The sequence below is a fragment of the Antennarius striatus genome, chromosome 23 (assembly GCF_040054535.1).
Source record: "Antennarius striatus isolate MH-2024 chromosome 23, ASM4005453v1, whole genome shotgun sequence".
Taxonomy (NCBI): domain Eukaryota; kingdom Metazoa; phylum Chordata; class Actinopteri; order Lophiiformes; family Antennariidae; genus Antennarius; species Antennarius striatus.
In genome coordinates this window covers 2,512,898-2,530,578 of record NC_090798.1, presented here as the reverse complement: position 1 = coordinate 2,530,578, position 17,681 = coordinate 2,512,898, and the positions used below count along the sequence as shown (strand labels likewise).

Genomic DNA, 17,681 nt, shown 5'->3' with positions numbered 1-17,681 from the left:
GAAAGTAAAAGTAAATAAACAAGGTTTCACTATTAGTCTGGAGGAAATCTGAAGCCTGTAGTTATGCTTTTAAAAAATAATAAGAGCTGTTATTTTATTTTCCATTAATTTTGCAGTACTTTTAGTTCCGTCTGTTTGGGGTCGACTTAGATCATAACTTGTTTTCACATGCAGGTTTTTACTGAACGTACTCCAGTAAAAATCAAAAGTACCTGCAGTACCGCAGTCCAACGGGATGGGGGCGCTGCTCCGCCCTGCTTGTACGTCCGATCTCTAAGAACATGGTGGTGGATCAGCAGTCAGTCAAGACAGATAATAACACATCAGAGATTATATTCCAGGAACTGGAAATGAAAAAGCAATAACTACATGCAGCGATTGAGTTATATAGTTTTGATTGCGCCTGCAGACGATGAGAAGGAGACGCATTCGGATGTTATCACTGTGACCTGCTTTGGGGGAAAAAAGCACTGAGGTGGAGTTTTACTGGAATCGCACTGCTTTCTGGCTAATTGGCTAACATGCAGTTTGACTGATTGATTTTGCACCAAAACCGGATTTATATTGTGTGGACTGGAACAATTTTGACCACTTTGATATCAAGATATTCTCATGGATTTGAAGTCATGCTGCCCTTTCATTTTACAGCTATAACCAGTCACCTCTAAAAAGGAACGACTTGTCGGCGCGGCTGGAAGCGAACTCACGGCACTTTTGGCCGGACTGCTGAAACACGCAATGCCGCGGATTAGAAGCGGCCTTCCCGTAGAGTTAAGACCAGGAAGCTAATGTAAGCCGGATACAACAGACCGCTTCAGATAGTCATAACCAGCGTCTTGTCAGCTCATATTTAATTTCATTTCACATTATAGAAGCACCTTTCACTTCATTTCCCAGAGTGCTCTCGTATCACAAGCCCAGAGGCAGAACTAGCTGATGCTAGGCTACCTGCTAAACCAGCTAGCTAGCTAGTTAGTACGCGACAAGTGCAAAAGTAGCATCCGAGGCTTGTTTGTTGTTCTGTTGTTGTTTACATCGAGCTGACATGTAAGTTTCAAATCAGCTTGAAAAATGTGTGTTGATAGTTTATTCTACTTAAACTGGGATACGGTATTTTGTGTCTGGAGCTGAATTGCTTTAGTTAAACACTGATTAAAGCGCTGTCAGAATACTATAATTGAAGCTAGCTTTGTAACACATGTAAGGAAATGACTGAGGTGACTCTATTTCTTAGCTTGTTTTCTGTTTACCTTGGTGTGTACTCGTAAACAAGCGAGTATGACGCTGGGATCGTTTCGAGAACCTGCCAAATATCTTTCAGGATAATGCTGTGCTGTGATATTCACGTCGATTACGCGTGTTTAAGCAGTTTGAGGGTATTTTTACAGGAATCATCTCCGCACAGACACCGACAGCCATGAGTGTTGTTGACCTCCTGCCGCAAAGCGAGACGCATCCGCAGCCATTCATTCATGATTGATGACCTTTGAGGATGCAGACTTGATCCACTTTTGCACTGCAGCTCAACCCGCTTCAAGACATCACCAGCCTGTGGTATACATCTGTTTTAATCACTGGTGCAACCCATAAGAGGAGGGATACTGAGTCTGATATAACTGGAATCTCTAGGGGTGGATAGGAATATGAGGAGCTCTCTGTCTGGTCTGAATCAAGGAGATTGAACTTCTTATCGAACTACATTAAAAAAAAAAAAAAGCCCTATTGTGTGGAGTAAAAACTGACGAGGAAAGATGGACATGATGATTAAAGAGGCCCAGTGACAGCATTGATCCTGCACCAGGAAGCAGAGGAGAGTCTCCGGCTGCAGACATGAGTCTCCGCCAACCCACCTCTACTCTGGACAGGTAGGAGCTTTGCCTCTAATGGACCCAGACAGTTTTCTATTTCTGTGAGCAGGGATCTATTTCGACACCTTTGCTTGAAAATGCACCGCTTCCCTCCCCGATTAGCCAATCAGATTTGGCTATCTGGCCGCTGGAATTACTTGTCAGACAGGCTGTTCACTAAGAGGTGATAAAACTGTCCCCTGGAAGGAGGAGAGAGTGTTAAAACTGTGTGCATGTAAACAACGTAGGCGTAACAGGCTTACTGAAAACATCTGAAAACGACTGCACACAGACTTCTTTTGTCTCTGATTTTCGGTGTCTGTCAGATCTCGTGTTGTGACGTCTCCTGCTGCGTCTCGTAGAGCTGCTGTGACTCAGATTTAATATTCTGTGGTTCATCGTGTTTGTAATTGTCAGTCATCACCACCTTTCGCCGTCTAGTTCCTGTGATCACCTGTTCGGATGCATCTGTGTCATCATCATCCGTCTTTCCTGTTTCTCCTGCTGTCAAATCTTTTTTTTCCCCCTCTGTGTATGTGTTTGTGTGTGTGTATGTGTGTGCTCTTGTGCATGTCACTACTCCTACGTCTGTGTCATGTGACAGCAGGACAGCCAATAAGAAAAACACCCACCTGTTCAGGTAGGACAGCTGTCCAGTGATCGCATTTGGTCAGGGGGTTTTGGGGTTCATGACATTTACAGATTGTACAGCTGAGTCGGCATGTTTCACGACGCTTCGGATTGACGTTGGAGGAGTCAGGAACTCACTGCTTTTTCTAAAAGCATTTAAGATGTGTTTGTGATGCTAAAACTACTGGGATCCATTAGTTCACATACTGTATTTCCTTGTAATTGTTATCAGAATGCTGAATTTGCATCGTTAATTTCTATTTTTAGGAAGACTTTAACATCTGTTTGGTTTATACATTTGAAAAAACATCCTCTTGATGAACTCATTTACAACAGTGTTTAATAAAACACACATTTTATTTCTTGGAACAAAACGGAAGTCTGACAAAAAAGCCGAGTACCAAAGATTTAAGAGAGTTGAGGAAAGTTTAATGTTCAAGATTTATTTATCTTTTTGATTATCGGTTATTATTAATTATCAGTTGACTGCTGAGTCAGCGCTAATCGGATCTGGAGGTACGACAGCTCAGCATCTCCAGATCAGTGTATTCTCCTTTGGAGCCAACCAGTGGTTGGACCTGTGGAATAAAATCAAACCCATCAAGTGTTTACTCTGCGTGTCCTTTGCCTCACACACCCTTAAATAAATATGTTCTTGTACGTGAAGCCTGCTCTCAGTGTTTACAATCTGTAAGAGTATAAAAGGGCACGGAGGTGATTTGAACTCTCGGTCAGTCTCTGTTATTCATTCTGAAATTTTTCCTTCTCTTTTCTTCTTTATCTGCTTCCCCCCCCTCTCTGTCACGCTTCGCTTTCAGTCCCTTTGCTGCTTGGTGAGTTTTCCTGCCGACTGCTTTCTTGTTGCCTCTAATGCAGTTTCTCATAATGTCACTCTGTGTACGCAACATAATAATTTATTTTCTGCTTGCTCTGTCTCTTATCTTTAACTTCCAATCTTTTCCTTTTAATCTCTCAAACGTTTCTGTCAATTTTTCTCCCCCGTTTTCATGTATTCCCTTCAGATCTCCCCTTTTCCAAGCATTGTTGAGAGTTATTTCACACCAAACTTCTTTCTGTCCTTTCTTAAATTCAGGCTCAGCAGTCTTACCATCGGCGACTCGGAGCGTAAATCCTCTGCTGCCCAGCAGAGGGAGCCGACAGCCGATGTCTCCACCGAGAGCACAGGTATTTACGATATCCCACACCGCTGTACTCATGTACAGTATTTTCCACACTATGAGGCGCACCTAAAAGCCTTTCATTTTCTCAAAAGCCGACAGTGTGCCTTATATATGAAAACAGTTTTAAAATAGGCCATTCATTCAAGGTGCGCCTTATAGTCCAGTGCGCCTTATAGTGCCGAAAATACTGTAGTGTTTGATAAAACCGTAAAAACACCCTGTCAATCTGTTTGCCCTCTTCCCCCAGGTCCCGGTCTCGTCCAGAGATGCGTGGTCGTGCAGAAAGACCAACTCGGGTTCGGCTTCACGGTTTGCGGAGAGAGAGTCAAGCTCGTGCAGAATGTCCGACCAGGTGGGACAGCATTTCATCTGATGCAAATTTCTTTTATTTTAAACTAACAAAAAAAAAACAACTGGTAAACATTTTTGCTTTTATATCTAGTCAGGAAGTGACAAAACACATTTCAGATGTTTTCCAAATATAAAACTTGGATAACATGAATAAATTATCGTAGACTTTATGTAATTTTTGTCGTCTACATGATCTTTATGGATGCCTGTGATTCCTCATCTCATCAGGTGGTGCAGCGGTGAAGGCTGGGGTCCAAGAGGGGGACAGAATCATAAAGGTTCTTATTACTTTAAACTACAGACACTGAATCTGAGTGTCATTAGTTTGTATTTTTGTGTTGCCGATGGTACTTTTGATTTTTTTTGTTGGGTTTCCTCCACCTCTCAGGTTAACGGCTCACTGGTGTCCTCCATGTCCCATCAGGAGGTTGTAAAGCTCATCAAATGTGAGTCTTAAATACGGGATTGATTTGTGTATTTAAAATAAGAGCCTGTTTTATATCAGTTTATTGATCTAGTCTCTTTTTTTTTTCCTTTTTAATTGTCCTGCAGCCGGAACCTACGTCGCTTTGACGCTACAAGGACCGCCTCCTTCCTCCGCCTCCTTTCCGTTAGAGCCCCTCCCCACTGACCTGGCACCAAATCAAAGGACATCTCTGGTAGGAGAGGCTCAACCCCCTCCACCTCCACCCCTGCCTTCCGGACTGAGTAGCGCCCCCTCCCACAGAATCACTGGACCCAAACCACTACAAGTAAATCAAATTATTTTGTTGGTGCGCAGTTAATCGTTTCAGCATCAACGTCATTTTGTAAGGTTCACATTTTCTGTGACTGGCCTACAAGAAAAGTCAGATTGGCTCTGCATCTAATTTGTTTTCTAATGCTTGTTGGTTGTGAATTTGTTTACAGGACCCGGAAGTACAGAAACATGCCTCTCAGATTCTCAGGAAAATGCTGGAGCAGGAAGAGGCCGAACTGCAGGTAAAGTCAGTCGACAACAAACAGGCTGTCCAAGACCGGGAAAGGTTGAAGAAAATATCTTTATTTTTAAGCCATAGCAATTGATTATCAAAAAAATCATGTATTTCTTTTTTTATATCCCAGTAACTAATAAAATATGTAAATAAATATAAAAGTTCCAATCCCAAACTGTATCTTCTCCTAAATTCTACATTATTTTTATGTAATAATCTGGATCGTCTCACATTATATGCCGAAGTTTGGAACGTAGCGCCTGTTTGCTAGCTAGAATGATCAGCTGCTGTTAAATTCTACCACTGTTAACCAGAACCGATCAATGTCCAGGTCTTACTGGAGGAGCGGCTGAGGAACCCATCGACGTCACTGGAGGAACGGATTGAAAGGGCCAACAGGAGAGCTCATCAAGTCAGGGTGAAGATCCAGCAGGATTTGGTGAGGAGGCGTCAATGTTAGATTTGTATTTTTATTGCATTTCTGTACCAGATTTTGGGAATGTAGAATTTGATTCGATAAAAGTCCAAAAGGATTTTTCCTCTCTCTCATCTCACACGATGCTAAAAAAACACAAATAAAAGCAGACGTTCTGCTGAGGTCATGTGACCAGATTCTAAACGAACCGCTGCTCTCTTCTGCCCCTCTAGGAGGGAACGCGATCTGAGTCCGTCGCGAGCTACGTCATGGCGGGAGAAGGTTTGTGTGTCCAGATCTTTCAATTCTCACGCACTGAACGCTGGGACGTCTCTTAAGGCCTGAACCCAGTTTATCTTTCTAACCCCTGACCCCTTTCACTTTCACTTTTGGTTGTTTATTAGGATAAATATTTACTGACGTCTGTTACTTACACAACCTCTGTTTGTAAAGCATTCTGGGGATTTTCCATCACTATTCTGTACTCCATCGCTATTCTGTATAGGTCGACTATCGATGGATTCCAGCGAAGGAGACGTGGAGGTAAGCTGCCGTCTCCTCTCTTCATAAACCGTGAGCTGGTTTGCATGTAAGAGATGATCCCACTCATCCCGTCCCCTTCATCCTCCTTCCTCCTTCCTCCTCCTCCTCCTCCTCCTCCTCCTCCTCCCCCAGGCCTTTGAGAGTCCCCACTCCTCCCCTTCATCCTCCTTCAGGACCCACCAACACCGGCGGCAGAACTCCGACACACACACCCTCTCAGATTGGGTGAGATGGACGCACACACACGTGCATTCACGTTACTATCCCCACTCAGGATTGCTCGGCCTCTGCAGGAAGTGACTCCTCCATCGCCAGCTCCATATTTTTGTCCTTTTTCATTCCTCTCATTCAAGCGCTGCTATACACACAGCATTTAAAATTAATGAGACAAACAGAGAGACAGAGGAGACGACCCTCGATTCATATTTCATATCATCAGACGGGTTTTTTCTCTGAGGATACATGAATGAACTCTGTCTGAGTTGGAACCGCGTCTCGGAATCTGGTTGCTTCTGTGTTCAAAGGGAGGAATGGCCCAGATTATCGGCCCAGAGGAAGAGGATGAAGACTATGACGGCTACGCCTTCAACGAGGTGAGACGGATCTACCCGAGTGTTCTCCTGTTTCCTCTCCCTTCAACAGAAACACTCACGTTTGCGTCTCCCTTTCCAGATGGACGGTCCGTTCCAGGACATCGAGCTGTTGAAGTCGCGGCCGGCGCACATGACCGTGTTCATGAGATACATCTTCGCGTTGCTTCTGGATCCCAACCCTTTGGTCAGCGTGCATGATATTTTATAAGACAAACGTAATAAAACAAGCTAGAATTCCAGATTTCATTTAGTAGATTAATTTACGTTTCCATCCAGATATTAATAGTTTGTTCATCTTGCTAATATCAAACAGTAAAGGAAAACGATACAATAAGAAGCTTTTTCATGGAAAAGCTCCAGAAAATTTGTTGAAAATTAGCCAGAAAACATGATAGAGGTGCAAAGTTTCAGTTTGTTGAACAGGTGATCGTAGATATAGTTATTGTTCTAATCTGACACTGACGTTTCACCTCGTGTGTGTCCACCACAGCTGTTCTACCTGTCTGTGGAGGCCTACCTGGGCTCCAGCCCGAAAGATGCTCGAACGCTGGCGCCTCAGATCTGCTCCCACTTCCTGGACCCGGATGCGGTACGCACCGGCCAACCTCAACCGTTCTATTCGTCCACTTCCTGGGCAAAGATGTCGATGCCATTTAAAAGAAACAGAAACATCTGTGCGCCTAAAATCTCAATCATAGTCGTTTCTTTTTCCTCTTCTAGCCCCTGAAAATCAAAGTCCGAGAGGAGTATCTCACAGATATCGGTAAGACTGCTCAAGGACGTCTTTAATGTCGATATACTCGCTTTTAATGAAAGGATTTTAAGGATGAGACGTTACTTGTGTGATTTGATCCTCACGCCTTCACGTCGTGTCCGTCGTCTCCTCAGAGAGTCGACTTCACGCTCAGGAGGACATCAGAGGACCTCTGTCGGAGCTGCAGCAGCAGGTGCTGCCAGACATCCAGGACCAGATTCAGGACTACAGGTACACCGGTGCAACCTGCTGGATCAGCGACGTTAAAAACGCTCTCGAACTAACCCAACGTAACCCGATCGGTGTCTGTCAGGAACCAGCAGACGATGGGTCTCGGTTCGCTGTTCGGAGAGAGCGACCTGCAGCTCCTGGACGGAGACCCTGCCAAAGAGAGACAAGTGGTGGACAGACAGGTCACTGCACTCTGGGAATTACTGTGAGTGTGTGACTCCGCCCGACGCCGCTGCTCCCCGTCGTGTGTCATTTGTTTCCTGTTACGAAACGCCGTAAAAACCTGCAGCTTTACAGCCAGGAAGACTCACCTAATTTAAGAAAACTCCTCTAAAGTTTAAATATTTACCTTGAAAGTGATTTTCTGGGTGTAAATTAGAGGCGTGGCTTTAGGGTATGGCTTTAGGGGGTGGCTCCTGGACACCTGTTCAGACCGTTGGAGCCGGTTTGCTCAGCAGCAGGGTCAGGGCCCAATAAAATAGTTATTACAAAGCGACAGAAGGAGCATAGCAAAGGTCATTACTGCAGCTGTGAAACCGGTAAACCACATGACATCTTTGGCTTAACACACACACACACACACACACACACACACACACACACACACACAGGTTTCCATCACATGACTGCCACCCCGGTCTGTTTCCTGCTGCTTTAACCCGAATGGAGCTGCTTTAACTTTTGAGACAAATCTCGCTGGATGTATCTTTTGAAAGGCGTTCAAGCGTCACGCGGAGAGTTAAACACCTTTTTTTGTCTCCGTCTCTTCCTGCAGATCGAAGTGCGAAGAAGACAGAAGGTAAGAGATCATCTCTGGGGAGGGAGAATTTAATTTAACAGCGACATCCGTCCGATGGATTCACTTCATTTTCTGTCCACGCCTTCTCTCTCTCTCTCTCTCTCTCTCTCTCTCTCTCTCTCTGTGTTTGTGGCCCCCCTCTCTTGCTCGCATGTTTGCCCTTTTCTTTCTCCGCCCCTTCAGTTCCCCTCTGGCGTCAGCCGTGCTGCTATACCTGCGACACTCAGGTATCAAGCTGAGAGACTCCAAAGTGTTCCCCGGTCTGAGCACAGAGAAGGAGAAGTGGCTCGCTTTCCTGAAGACCAAAAAGGTCAGAACGCGTCAGATACTCATCTAAAGCTGGGAAAGAAATGATCTCATTCAGAATTTAGCACCTTTACTGTTTGAGCAATAAAGAAAAACTGTGCTGATGTCACTGAGATAAACAGTTGTTGCTAAGGTTAAAGTAAATCTGTAAATAAATAGGGATTACCCGGTTTGACGTGATGACGCGTTTCCATAGCTGCCCGGCGCCAAGAAAGAGAAAGATGGAGAGGATAAAAAGAGGAACCCCATCCTGAAGTACATCGGCAAACCCAGGAACACATCCCAGTCCAGTAAAGACACACACACACACACACACACAATCACACACATAGACATAAGCTGTAAAATCAATGTGTGAAAAGTCAACTCGCCTGTAACGCTTCACCCCGTTAGCATCACGCTAACTCGCACACACGTGATGCTATCACTCATTCATGCTCGTCAGATATTATTGATTTTATTTCTGTCCTCGTATTGATTATTTGACTTTATGGAATAATTCATTTGGTCTCGTTCTGATTCTGTTGTCGCTTTATTTTGTTGTTGTTGTTGTTTTTTTGTAGCATTCCATGTCCCGTTGTCGCCCAACGAAGGTATTTAATTTCTCATATGTTGCATTTTTTTTTAGTTTTTAACGACCCATCCCTGTTACGTTACCCCTCATGTGAAAGATTGATGCCGTGTTTGACGCCGATACGCAGCTGATTGTGTGTGTGTGTGTGTGTGTGTGTGTGTGTGCAGTCCGTCCCGGCAGCGTGAAGAACATCATTCAGCAGTTTGAGAATCACACCGAGACGCCGGGAGAGGAGGGAGGAGATGCCGTCGACTCTCAGAGGCTCTCCTCCAGCAGCCTGGGAGAAGACAGCATGGACAGGTAGATCTGCAGCTCACCTGTCAGCGGCGGTTGCCGTCGGCGATGAGTCACCTCCGTTCGGTATAAATGTTTGCTTCGTGCTTTCCTCCTGCAGCCCGACCGTCTCGGTGCGTCTGGCGAGGAGCGAGTCCTTGAAGGCTCAAGGAGAAGGACGTCGCCGCGGCGTCGTCACGGGGACGGAGTCCGTCCCCCGTTCCCGTAGCGACGTGGACATGGAGGACTGCGGAGAGGAGAGGGAGGGGCCGGGACTCAGGCCGCTGCAGCACAGCGCCTCTTCATCGGCGTCCAGCAGCTCGGCACGGTAAAAAAAATCCGGTTGATTTCTCCGATTTCTTTTTTTATTAGATACGGGTTTTGGCAGAAATCAAAACTAAGTTTCAACCTTTACATCCCAAAATCTCCCAGACTTTACCCCTCATGCCGTCTCTCTCTCCACTCTCTCAAACTCAGGTCTCTAGAGAACCCTACACCCCCATACACCCCTCGCTCTAGACGCAGGTGAGTCTCCGCGTCACCCCCATAGACGATAAACGGCTTCGACTAATCGTCTCACCGGAACTTAAGCGGAGAGAAAATATCAGGGCTTGGTTCCCAGATAGAAATGCCTTTTCTACAACTCGTGGACCGTGAAATCATTCGTCTGTGTGTCCGTGTACGTCATGTGACTCTGCAGGAGCGTGGAGTCGCCGTTGGCGCTCCTGCCGGACGCGGCGGCGCTGGAGGACGAGGCGTACGACGGTCAGAACTGGCAGGACACGGTTTCCCCTCAGCTGCTGGCGACGCTCAGTCCCAGGGAGGTGGACCGGCAGGCCGTCATATTCGGTACGGGTCACGACCTCGATCAGTGTTCCGTGTTAAATCCCAGTGTGTGGCGATGCTGATCCTCGCTCCTCGTCATCAGAGCTCTTCACCACCGAGGTGTCCCACCTGCGGACCTTGAGGGTCCTGGATCAGGTCTTCTTCCAAAAGATGAGATCCGTGCTCAACTCTGACGAGCTGGCGTGCATCTTCCCCAACCTGCCTCAAGTCTACGAACTCCACGGTGAGTGTGTTGTTAAGTCGGATATCTGGAAAGCATAAAATCCTGTTTTTAGATATAAATCTTATCTCCCATGTGTCGACGGTAACGAGGAAACCCCGACGCGTTCAAACACAGGAAATTGATCGGCTTCCATGTCGCTGCGTTTGGGCTTTTTGTCTCCTCCTGTTTGCGCAGTTGAAACCAGTTGTTTTCTGAGTCAACGTCTCTTCAGCTGTTTGTCCCCAAGTCAATAAGGAAAGGCGGGAACTGTTTGCTGCAATCACAGCTTTACTGAGTCAATATGTGTTCTAAGCTTTAATTTATTAACGCGACGCGGCGCACGGGTGACAGGAAATAGATCGCTTTTGTTGTGTTTCGGTTTAACGTCGAATGTCTTTGCAAGCGAGTCTGTGCGAGGCCATGAAGAAGCGCCGAGAAGCGCCCGTCGTCCAGGACATCGGCGACATCATGCTGGCCAGGGTGAGCGAAATCAATTATCTTCGATCTTTATCGCCGGCGTGGCGCGGAGGGGTGTTCACAGTCGTTCTTTTTTTTTTTTTTTTTTTTTTCCAAGTTCGAAGGTGCGGCCGGGGAGGAGTTTCAGGAACAGGCGTCGCAGCTGTGCAGCCAGCAGTCTCAGGCCCGCGAGCTCATCAAGAACAAACGACGCAAAGACCCTCGCTTCTCTCACATCATCCAGGTATACACACACACACACACACACACACAGCTACAGAAACCTTGCGTTTGATTGCACTCATGTGTCTGACGTTTTGTCTAGGAGTGTGAAGCCAGTCCTCACTGTCGGAGGCTGCAGCTCAAAGACCTGCTGGTGTCGGAGATGCAGCGACTCACCAAGTACCCGCTGCTGCTGGAGAACATCATCAAACACACGGACGGTGAGGAAATCAAAACCTTTTTTCAGTCACAACAACCCGCTCAGGTGCCGGATTTCGTAAGACGAATTCTCCCCGTTTCTTTTCCTTTCAGCTGCTTCGTCGGACTTCGTCTCGCTTCAGCGCGCCCAGGCGTGTTGCAGGGGGTTACTGCAGGGCGTCAACGAGATCGTCGGGGAGACCGAACACCGGCTGCGCCTCAGCCAGTACCAGCGCCGGCTGGACGCCGCCCCTCAGTTCAAGGTGGTCGAAATAGACGATTCCCTCTGGGTCGCTTTGATTTCAACGTCGCTGCGGAAGCTTTTCCTCCTGTTTGACGCGACTTTTTGTCTCGCAGAGTTTGGATTTGTCTACGAAGAGAATGATTCACGAAGGTCCTCTCACGTGGAAAATCAGCAAAGACAAGCAGATAGGTTGGTATTTCCGCACGGACGCGGTTTCATTAGTTCCTCGCCCGTTTTTAAATCCCATCTCTGCTTCTCCCATCAGAAATCCAAGCGCTGCTGCTGACAGACTGCCTGGTCCTCCTGCAGAGGGGTCCGGACGACCGGCTGCAGCTGAGGTATCCGTCCCGCTGGCTGGGCGGAGGCGGGGGAAGCAGCGGAGACGGCAAGACCTCCTTCAGCCCGTTGGTGAAGCTGGACTCTCTGCTGGTCCGACCCGTAGCGACAGGTTAGGATGCGGGAACGCAAACGTTTGAACGCGTTTTAAGGCGGTGATCCTGATCGCGATCTCTCTCCAGACAACAAAGCCCTCTACGTCATCAGCACCACCGAGAGGCAGATGTACGAGCTGGTGGCCGGGTCGTCGTCGGAGAAGAACACGTAAGCAATACGCGTTCTTCTGCCACGAGCGTCTCTTATTTACGGCGCTGCAGGATTTGCTGAATGTTTCTCTTTTTTGTTGCGCAGCTGGAAAGATTTACTTGAAAAGACAATCGCAGGGGGGTCATCACCTCTGATCAATCATGGATCAATACCAATATCGTGAGTAAATCTTAACACCTTTGACGATGATGAAGTAGGACTGTCCTTACTTTATTGTATTGTTTGTATTTACAGTAGTTCCCCCAGTCTACGTAGCGCCTCCCCAGTCTCCAGCGGCAACAACATCTACGCAGGTAAGGAGCACCTGTCCAATCAGGGACCGGGAATTTTTAAACTCTCTGCAGCTTTCATCCTTCTGGCTTTGTCATAAAATGAAATACTGAAGGATTTTTCTTCTTTGTTTCAAATCTTTAAAGACAACTCCATGACCGACCCGTCGGACTCCATGGAGACGAATTCCTCCAACGAAGACTTCGGGTTGTCGGCCGCCTCGCATTTGGACCAAACGGAAAGAAAAGCAGCCTGTGTGGCGGAGGCCGCTTTGCAAGACGGTGAGAAGACCTCAAAATTAAAGAGCATCTTTTATTTGACAGTTTTCACTGTAATAAAACAAGAAAAACCCAAAGCAAGCATTTAAACAGCATTTCAGTCTCTCTTTGATGTTTTCACGTCTCTACAGTTGAAACGCTGAGGCAGCTCATCCTGCGAGATCTGGAAGAGGACGGATGGAGCCACGATTCCGTCGACACGCCCACCAATGACATGGCCAATGAAAGGAGCTCGTTCACGGAGCGGCAGCGGCCGGAGTCGCTGGAGACCATCCTCAACTTCAGCACCGACGAATGGGAAGAGGATCGGCCGCCGGAAGAAGTTCAGGAACAGGAAGAAGTTCAGGAACAGGAAGAAGTTCAGGAACAGGAAGAAGTTCAGGAACAGGAAGAAGTTCAGCCGTCAGAAGAGGTTCAGCCGCCCAGCCTTCAGGTTGTGAGGAAAGGTAACGAGAATAAAAAGTTGTCAAATATATTTTCTTTAACTCGTCAGCGTGAGATCAGGCCATTCGTTGTTTCAAAATAAAATATTTCTGGGTCATAAATGTGCTTCTGATGATGAATATTTGCTTTTGTTTTGGAGGATTTTCTGATTTCTTTCTGGGGTTTTTTTTTTTTAACGATTAATCTTTGATGGATTTCTTTCTCTGCATGTTTTCTCTGCATTTGGATTCATTATTGTGTTCCTTTGCACCTCTTTTAATGTCTGCTTGCTCTTCTCGACACAACATCACGCCTGTGTCCATGTCACCCCCCCCCTTCCTCCCCCTTGGCTCTATTTCTGATCATAAATCTCTTGGGCACACTTTCCTCCGTCACACCTTCTGTCCTCCGTGCGTAGCTGTGGTTGCGGGTCCTTCCTCTTCTTCTTCTGTCCCTGAAGACATCACTGATGATGTCACCCTCCCCTCCGACCAATCATCCGAGCCGACAGGCGAGGCCTCCGCGCAGGGTAATAATAACCGTCTGTCGAGACAGACAAGCTCATTCATGTAATATTCTTTATCAATAAGAGGTTTGATGAAATTGATTGTTTTGGTGTCTCAAATTAATCGTTTTGATTTGTTCCGCTTCTCCAGGGAACATGTTCTACTTAGTGATGCCCACAGAGCAGGGAGAGAGCGTCACCGACGACCCCACCACCACCACCACCATCGACGTCCCTCAACCTCCGGAGGAGGAAGTGATGTTATTTAAGACCATACCTGAAGAAGACGCGCCACCACGCGGGCCACAGCGTGACCAATCAGAAGCTATGCAACTGGAGCAGGAAGAGGAATCGAGCCAGTCTCAGACGGGGCACCAGAGTCATGTGATCAAAAACGTGGATGAGATTTTCCTCACCATCGAGGGGTTAATGAGCAAGCTGCGGCAGCTGAAGGTGAGCATGTGTGTTCCCATGGCAACACAAATATAAAGCTACCTTCTGTAACTTTCTAATAACCAGGAACAAAGGCAGGTGGGGCGATCTGGACGAAGTTTCTGTCTGTTATGTTTTGTTTCCATGGTTACAAGTCTTCATCTTTTTCACTTGATTTCAGGACATAGAGACCGCCCATCACAACCTTCTGAAAACCATCGCCGAGCCGTCTGTCAGTCAAGAGTCGGAGGACCAGCGGTGTCCGTCGGCAACCGTCTCCAGAACGCCGTCTCTGGATCGGGGCTCAGGAGACGGTGAGATCGCGTTTCAGATTAGATTATAGCTGAAGATCCAGTTCAGATTCTTCACAATAAATAATCTGTTTTTGTTTGTCAATCAGGGAAGGAGGCCGGCCCGGTCGAACCCAAGATTCAGTCGACTGGATTCTGATCCACATTCGCTTGCAGTCATGGGGTCGATTGCAGCACATGGACACACTCTTACGTACTCTTTTTTTTTTATTTCCATTGTTGGGACAGACTCACTGGGATCTCAGAGGTGAGCACAATCTCTGGCTACATCCACACTTTCAAGGGAGACCGGGAATGGAAGCATGAAGGAAGAAAAAGGGCAGAAGACAAGTCGACGAACGAGGTTGAAGAAAAGTTTGAACGGATCGAACGAACAGAACGTTTGGATAGTTTGAAGGAAAAACGAGTCGAATTTTCGCTTGAAGGATCTGGTTGAAGGAACGGAGCGGGGAAAAAAAAAAAGTGTTTAAACGTTCTAAAGAGAAACCCAAGGGACCCATCACCCCCTGCACTTTACCCACAATGCATCCCTCTGTTATGCACGTCCTCTCTACGGCGGACAAATCAGGGACTGGAGATGCCACTGGTTGCTTTACACTGCGTTCACCCGCTCACATGGCCGAAGGACTGTGTCTGTAAAGCTCAAGTATTTGCACTGGATTAGGAAACCACATGAAAACGTGCATCGTTTTTGTCTCGTCAGTCATCTCAGACCCCCCCCCCCACACACACACACAAGGAGAAACACTACAGTCATTCTACTGGGGACTGACGTCACATTCATCCTTTGTTCAAGCCACTACATTGGCTGCTTAGAAGCATCAGTGCAGCGTATTGACCATTCCACGAGTCGTGTCGATTGTTGGTGTCAGTTCGGCGCTGTGTACTACTGAAACGCTGGCCGGGTTTTATCTTCAGGGGCGATCTGAGCGGACTCAGGCCGCTGTTCTGTCCACGTCGTGTCGTTTGAGGGTGTGTTCCAGGGGAAATTCAGGACAAAAGACGGGACAACTGTGGATTCAGGACTTCACTTGAGAATTAAATCGCTGCCGTATTCCATATCTGGCGTTGTTGTGTGTAAATACCCCCCAGGAAATACTGTGAACCAGCAGCAGATCCCTCTCCTCAACCAATAGTCGAATCATATAGTTTTTGTATCCACCTGCCCAACATCCAAAGCCAGTGACACCCCCATACTTATATTTCTAGGGAGAAGCTTTATGAGATCTAACTTTACAGTATCTAGGTTACACTCACTACGCAAATTAAGACTTGACAGTTAACAAAACACATAATTTGAAGGATTATTTGATATTTTGGGAAATTTTTGCAAAGATTTTCACCGCTTGGAGCACTAAGTATGAGGCTGGTTAGCTTAGCTTAGCATGAAGGATGGAGATTCGGTAAATTCCATCTCCCTGCACCTCCAAAGCTCACGTTTTAAGAAGTTTCTGCACAGGAAACACCTTGCGAAACTTTTTTTTTTAATTTTAAGAGGTGATATTAGGGAGATATCAATACTGTAAGATAACACTAAGCTAGCTGATTCCCCCTGTATTCAGTCTTTATGCTAAGCTAAGCCCAGCCACTGTTGATTCAATTGCACATTCACAGCACTAGTATTCATCATACAGGATATAAAATACATGTATTCCCCAAAATGTTGAATTAACCCTGTAACTGTTTTTGGATTTTATGCACAAAAAAAAAAAAAAAAAAAAAAGTCCTCGGATGTTGGGAAACATTTCTGAATGCAGTGAACCAGCAAAGCTAAGCGCTGTACGTGTTTTATCTGTCCTGAACTAATTCTAATATGCTAGTCAGAAACGCGTATTTAATTATGCTGTTACAAGGAAGGAACACCTTAAAAAAAAAAAGAAAAGTTCTTTTGTGGACCAGTGTAACCGAGCTGGCCGGAGTCTGTACTGTTTTATTTGAGCTGGTTTCAAATATGGAACACTTCAGTGAGACGCTCAGACTCTTTACCAGCATCAAAAGCAGCGACAAACTGATTCAAACTATCTGTATCTACACGCTACCAGCTAATGGTTCAAAACACTACAGGGGTCATGGATAGAGGTTTGACTCTGCTGTCCCATATGAACAAAAGGAACTCATGAAACACAGCTTCAGATAAGAGCGGTTTGATCACCAGCTGAAATAAAACAGCGGAATTCTTCTTTGAACTTTTGTGCGAAAATGAAATATCTCTTCAGGGGTGTTGAAGGGAACAGATTTTCTTTTTTCTTTTTTTTTTAATTTCGGCTGCTGATTTCCAAACATCTCAGAGTGGGAGACTCCGTCAACAGGAGAGAACATTCTTCTGCTATCATCACATATGAAACGTAAAGAGTTTTCAAACATGATGGTCTGAGCTGATTTTGTTCTTCTCAACAAATCTCTTTCCTCGCACCTCTAACAGCATTTTTCATCTCCAATTTCTACCTCTACACCTTGGTTTCTTTGGATCTTTCATACATTTACTTTGAACATCGTCATCAGCGTTATGGCTCTAACCGGCTGTAAAAAGGGAAAGAAAAAAGATGCTACAACTGTTTCCTTTTTTAAAAAAAATGTTGCACAAACAAACTTTCCTGCACGGTGCAAACTACTGTATGAATACACACATCTTAAACTGTCATCTCAATGTCTTTATTTTGTCTTTTTTTAAAAAAAAAATCTTGTTCACTCATGTAATATAGAGAGATCAGACCCACTTGTTTTATATATGTTAATTGTTTTCTGTAAAGCCTTAGTCCTCATCTTTGATTTTATTTTTGTAGATATGATTTTAAAACAAAAAAGGATGTATAAATTATTTTCTTCTCCCTTGTTTTTAAGGTGGGTGATATTGTTTAGATGCACAGAAGGAAAAAAAAAAGTTCATGTCTCAGATTCAAGTCTTTTGTGAGATTAAAAAGAAACTGAATAAAAGTGTCAGATGTGGAGTTTTTGGTGCATATTTTATGAATATGTGTAAAATTGTTAGTAAAATATTTAATATTCTAATAATGTTAGCTGATACTGAGTACATTATTTATCTTCTGTTCACAAAATACGACTATTTAGCTTCATCTATTTATATACTAACAGTTACACTTGATTATTATTGATTGAATTAGAATTTCAAATCTCTAAGGTGTGTTGCAATGATTTATTTTCTTCATAAATTTTTGTAATCGCTGTATTTTCTTTTTGCTATTCTGATACTGATGAGTAG

The 17,681-nt window shown here is 45.5% G+C and overlaps 1 protein-coding gene across 7 annotated transcripts; it reads left to right on the top strand.

The window, feature by feature from the left end:
- Positions 1–95: 95 nt before the first annotated feature.
- On the top strand, positions 96–17,621 carry arhgef11 (Rho guanine nucleotide exchange factor (GEF) 11). 7 transcript variants are annotated; one of them, XM_068307800.1, is made up of 43 exons: positions 99–790; positions 1,389–1,865; positions 2,452–2,487; positions 3,571–3,662; positions 3,906–4,010; positions 4,238–4,287; positions 4,398–4,455; positions 4,562–4,761; positions 4,919–4,990; positions 5,315–5,422; positions 5,632–5,680; positions 5,904–5,941; positions 6,074–6,166; positions 6,466–6,534; positions 6,614–6,718; positions 7,025–7,123; positions 7,255–7,297; positions 7,423–7,519; positions 7,602–7,724; positions 8,295–8,318; positions 8,502–8,628; positions 8,821–8,914; positions 9,188–9,217; positions 9,366–9,498; positions 9,593–9,799; positions 9,949–9,996; positions 10,172–10,320; positions 10,400–10,540; positions 10,923–10,999; positions 11,094–11,219; positions 11,301–11,418; positions 11,510–11,658; positions 11,753–11,828; positions 11,905–12,087; positions 12,158–12,239; positions 12,327–12,401; positions 12,477–12,535; positions 12,659–12,793; positions 12,922–13,236; positions 13,632–13,742; positions 13,870–14,171; positions 14,332–14,464; positions 14,551–17,619. In XM_068307800.1, the coding sequence occupies exons 2-43, from the start codon at positions 1,831–1,833 to the stop codon at positions 14,598–14,600; spliced, it is 4,416 nt and encodes a 1,471-aa protein (XP_068163901.1). In that variant the 5' UTR covers positions 99–790; positions 1,389–1,830; the 3' UTR covers positions 14,601–17,619. The 7 variants fall into 7 exon arrangements, with proteins under 7 accessions (XP_068163902.1, XP_068163905.1, XP_068163901.1 ...); XM_068307801.1 differs by having other exon boundaries at positions 96–1,865; positions 12,480–12,535; positions 14,551–17,621; XM_068307799.1 differs by having other exon boundaries at positions 99–1,865.
- The last annotated feature ends 60 nt before the right edge of the window (positions 17,622–17,681 follow it).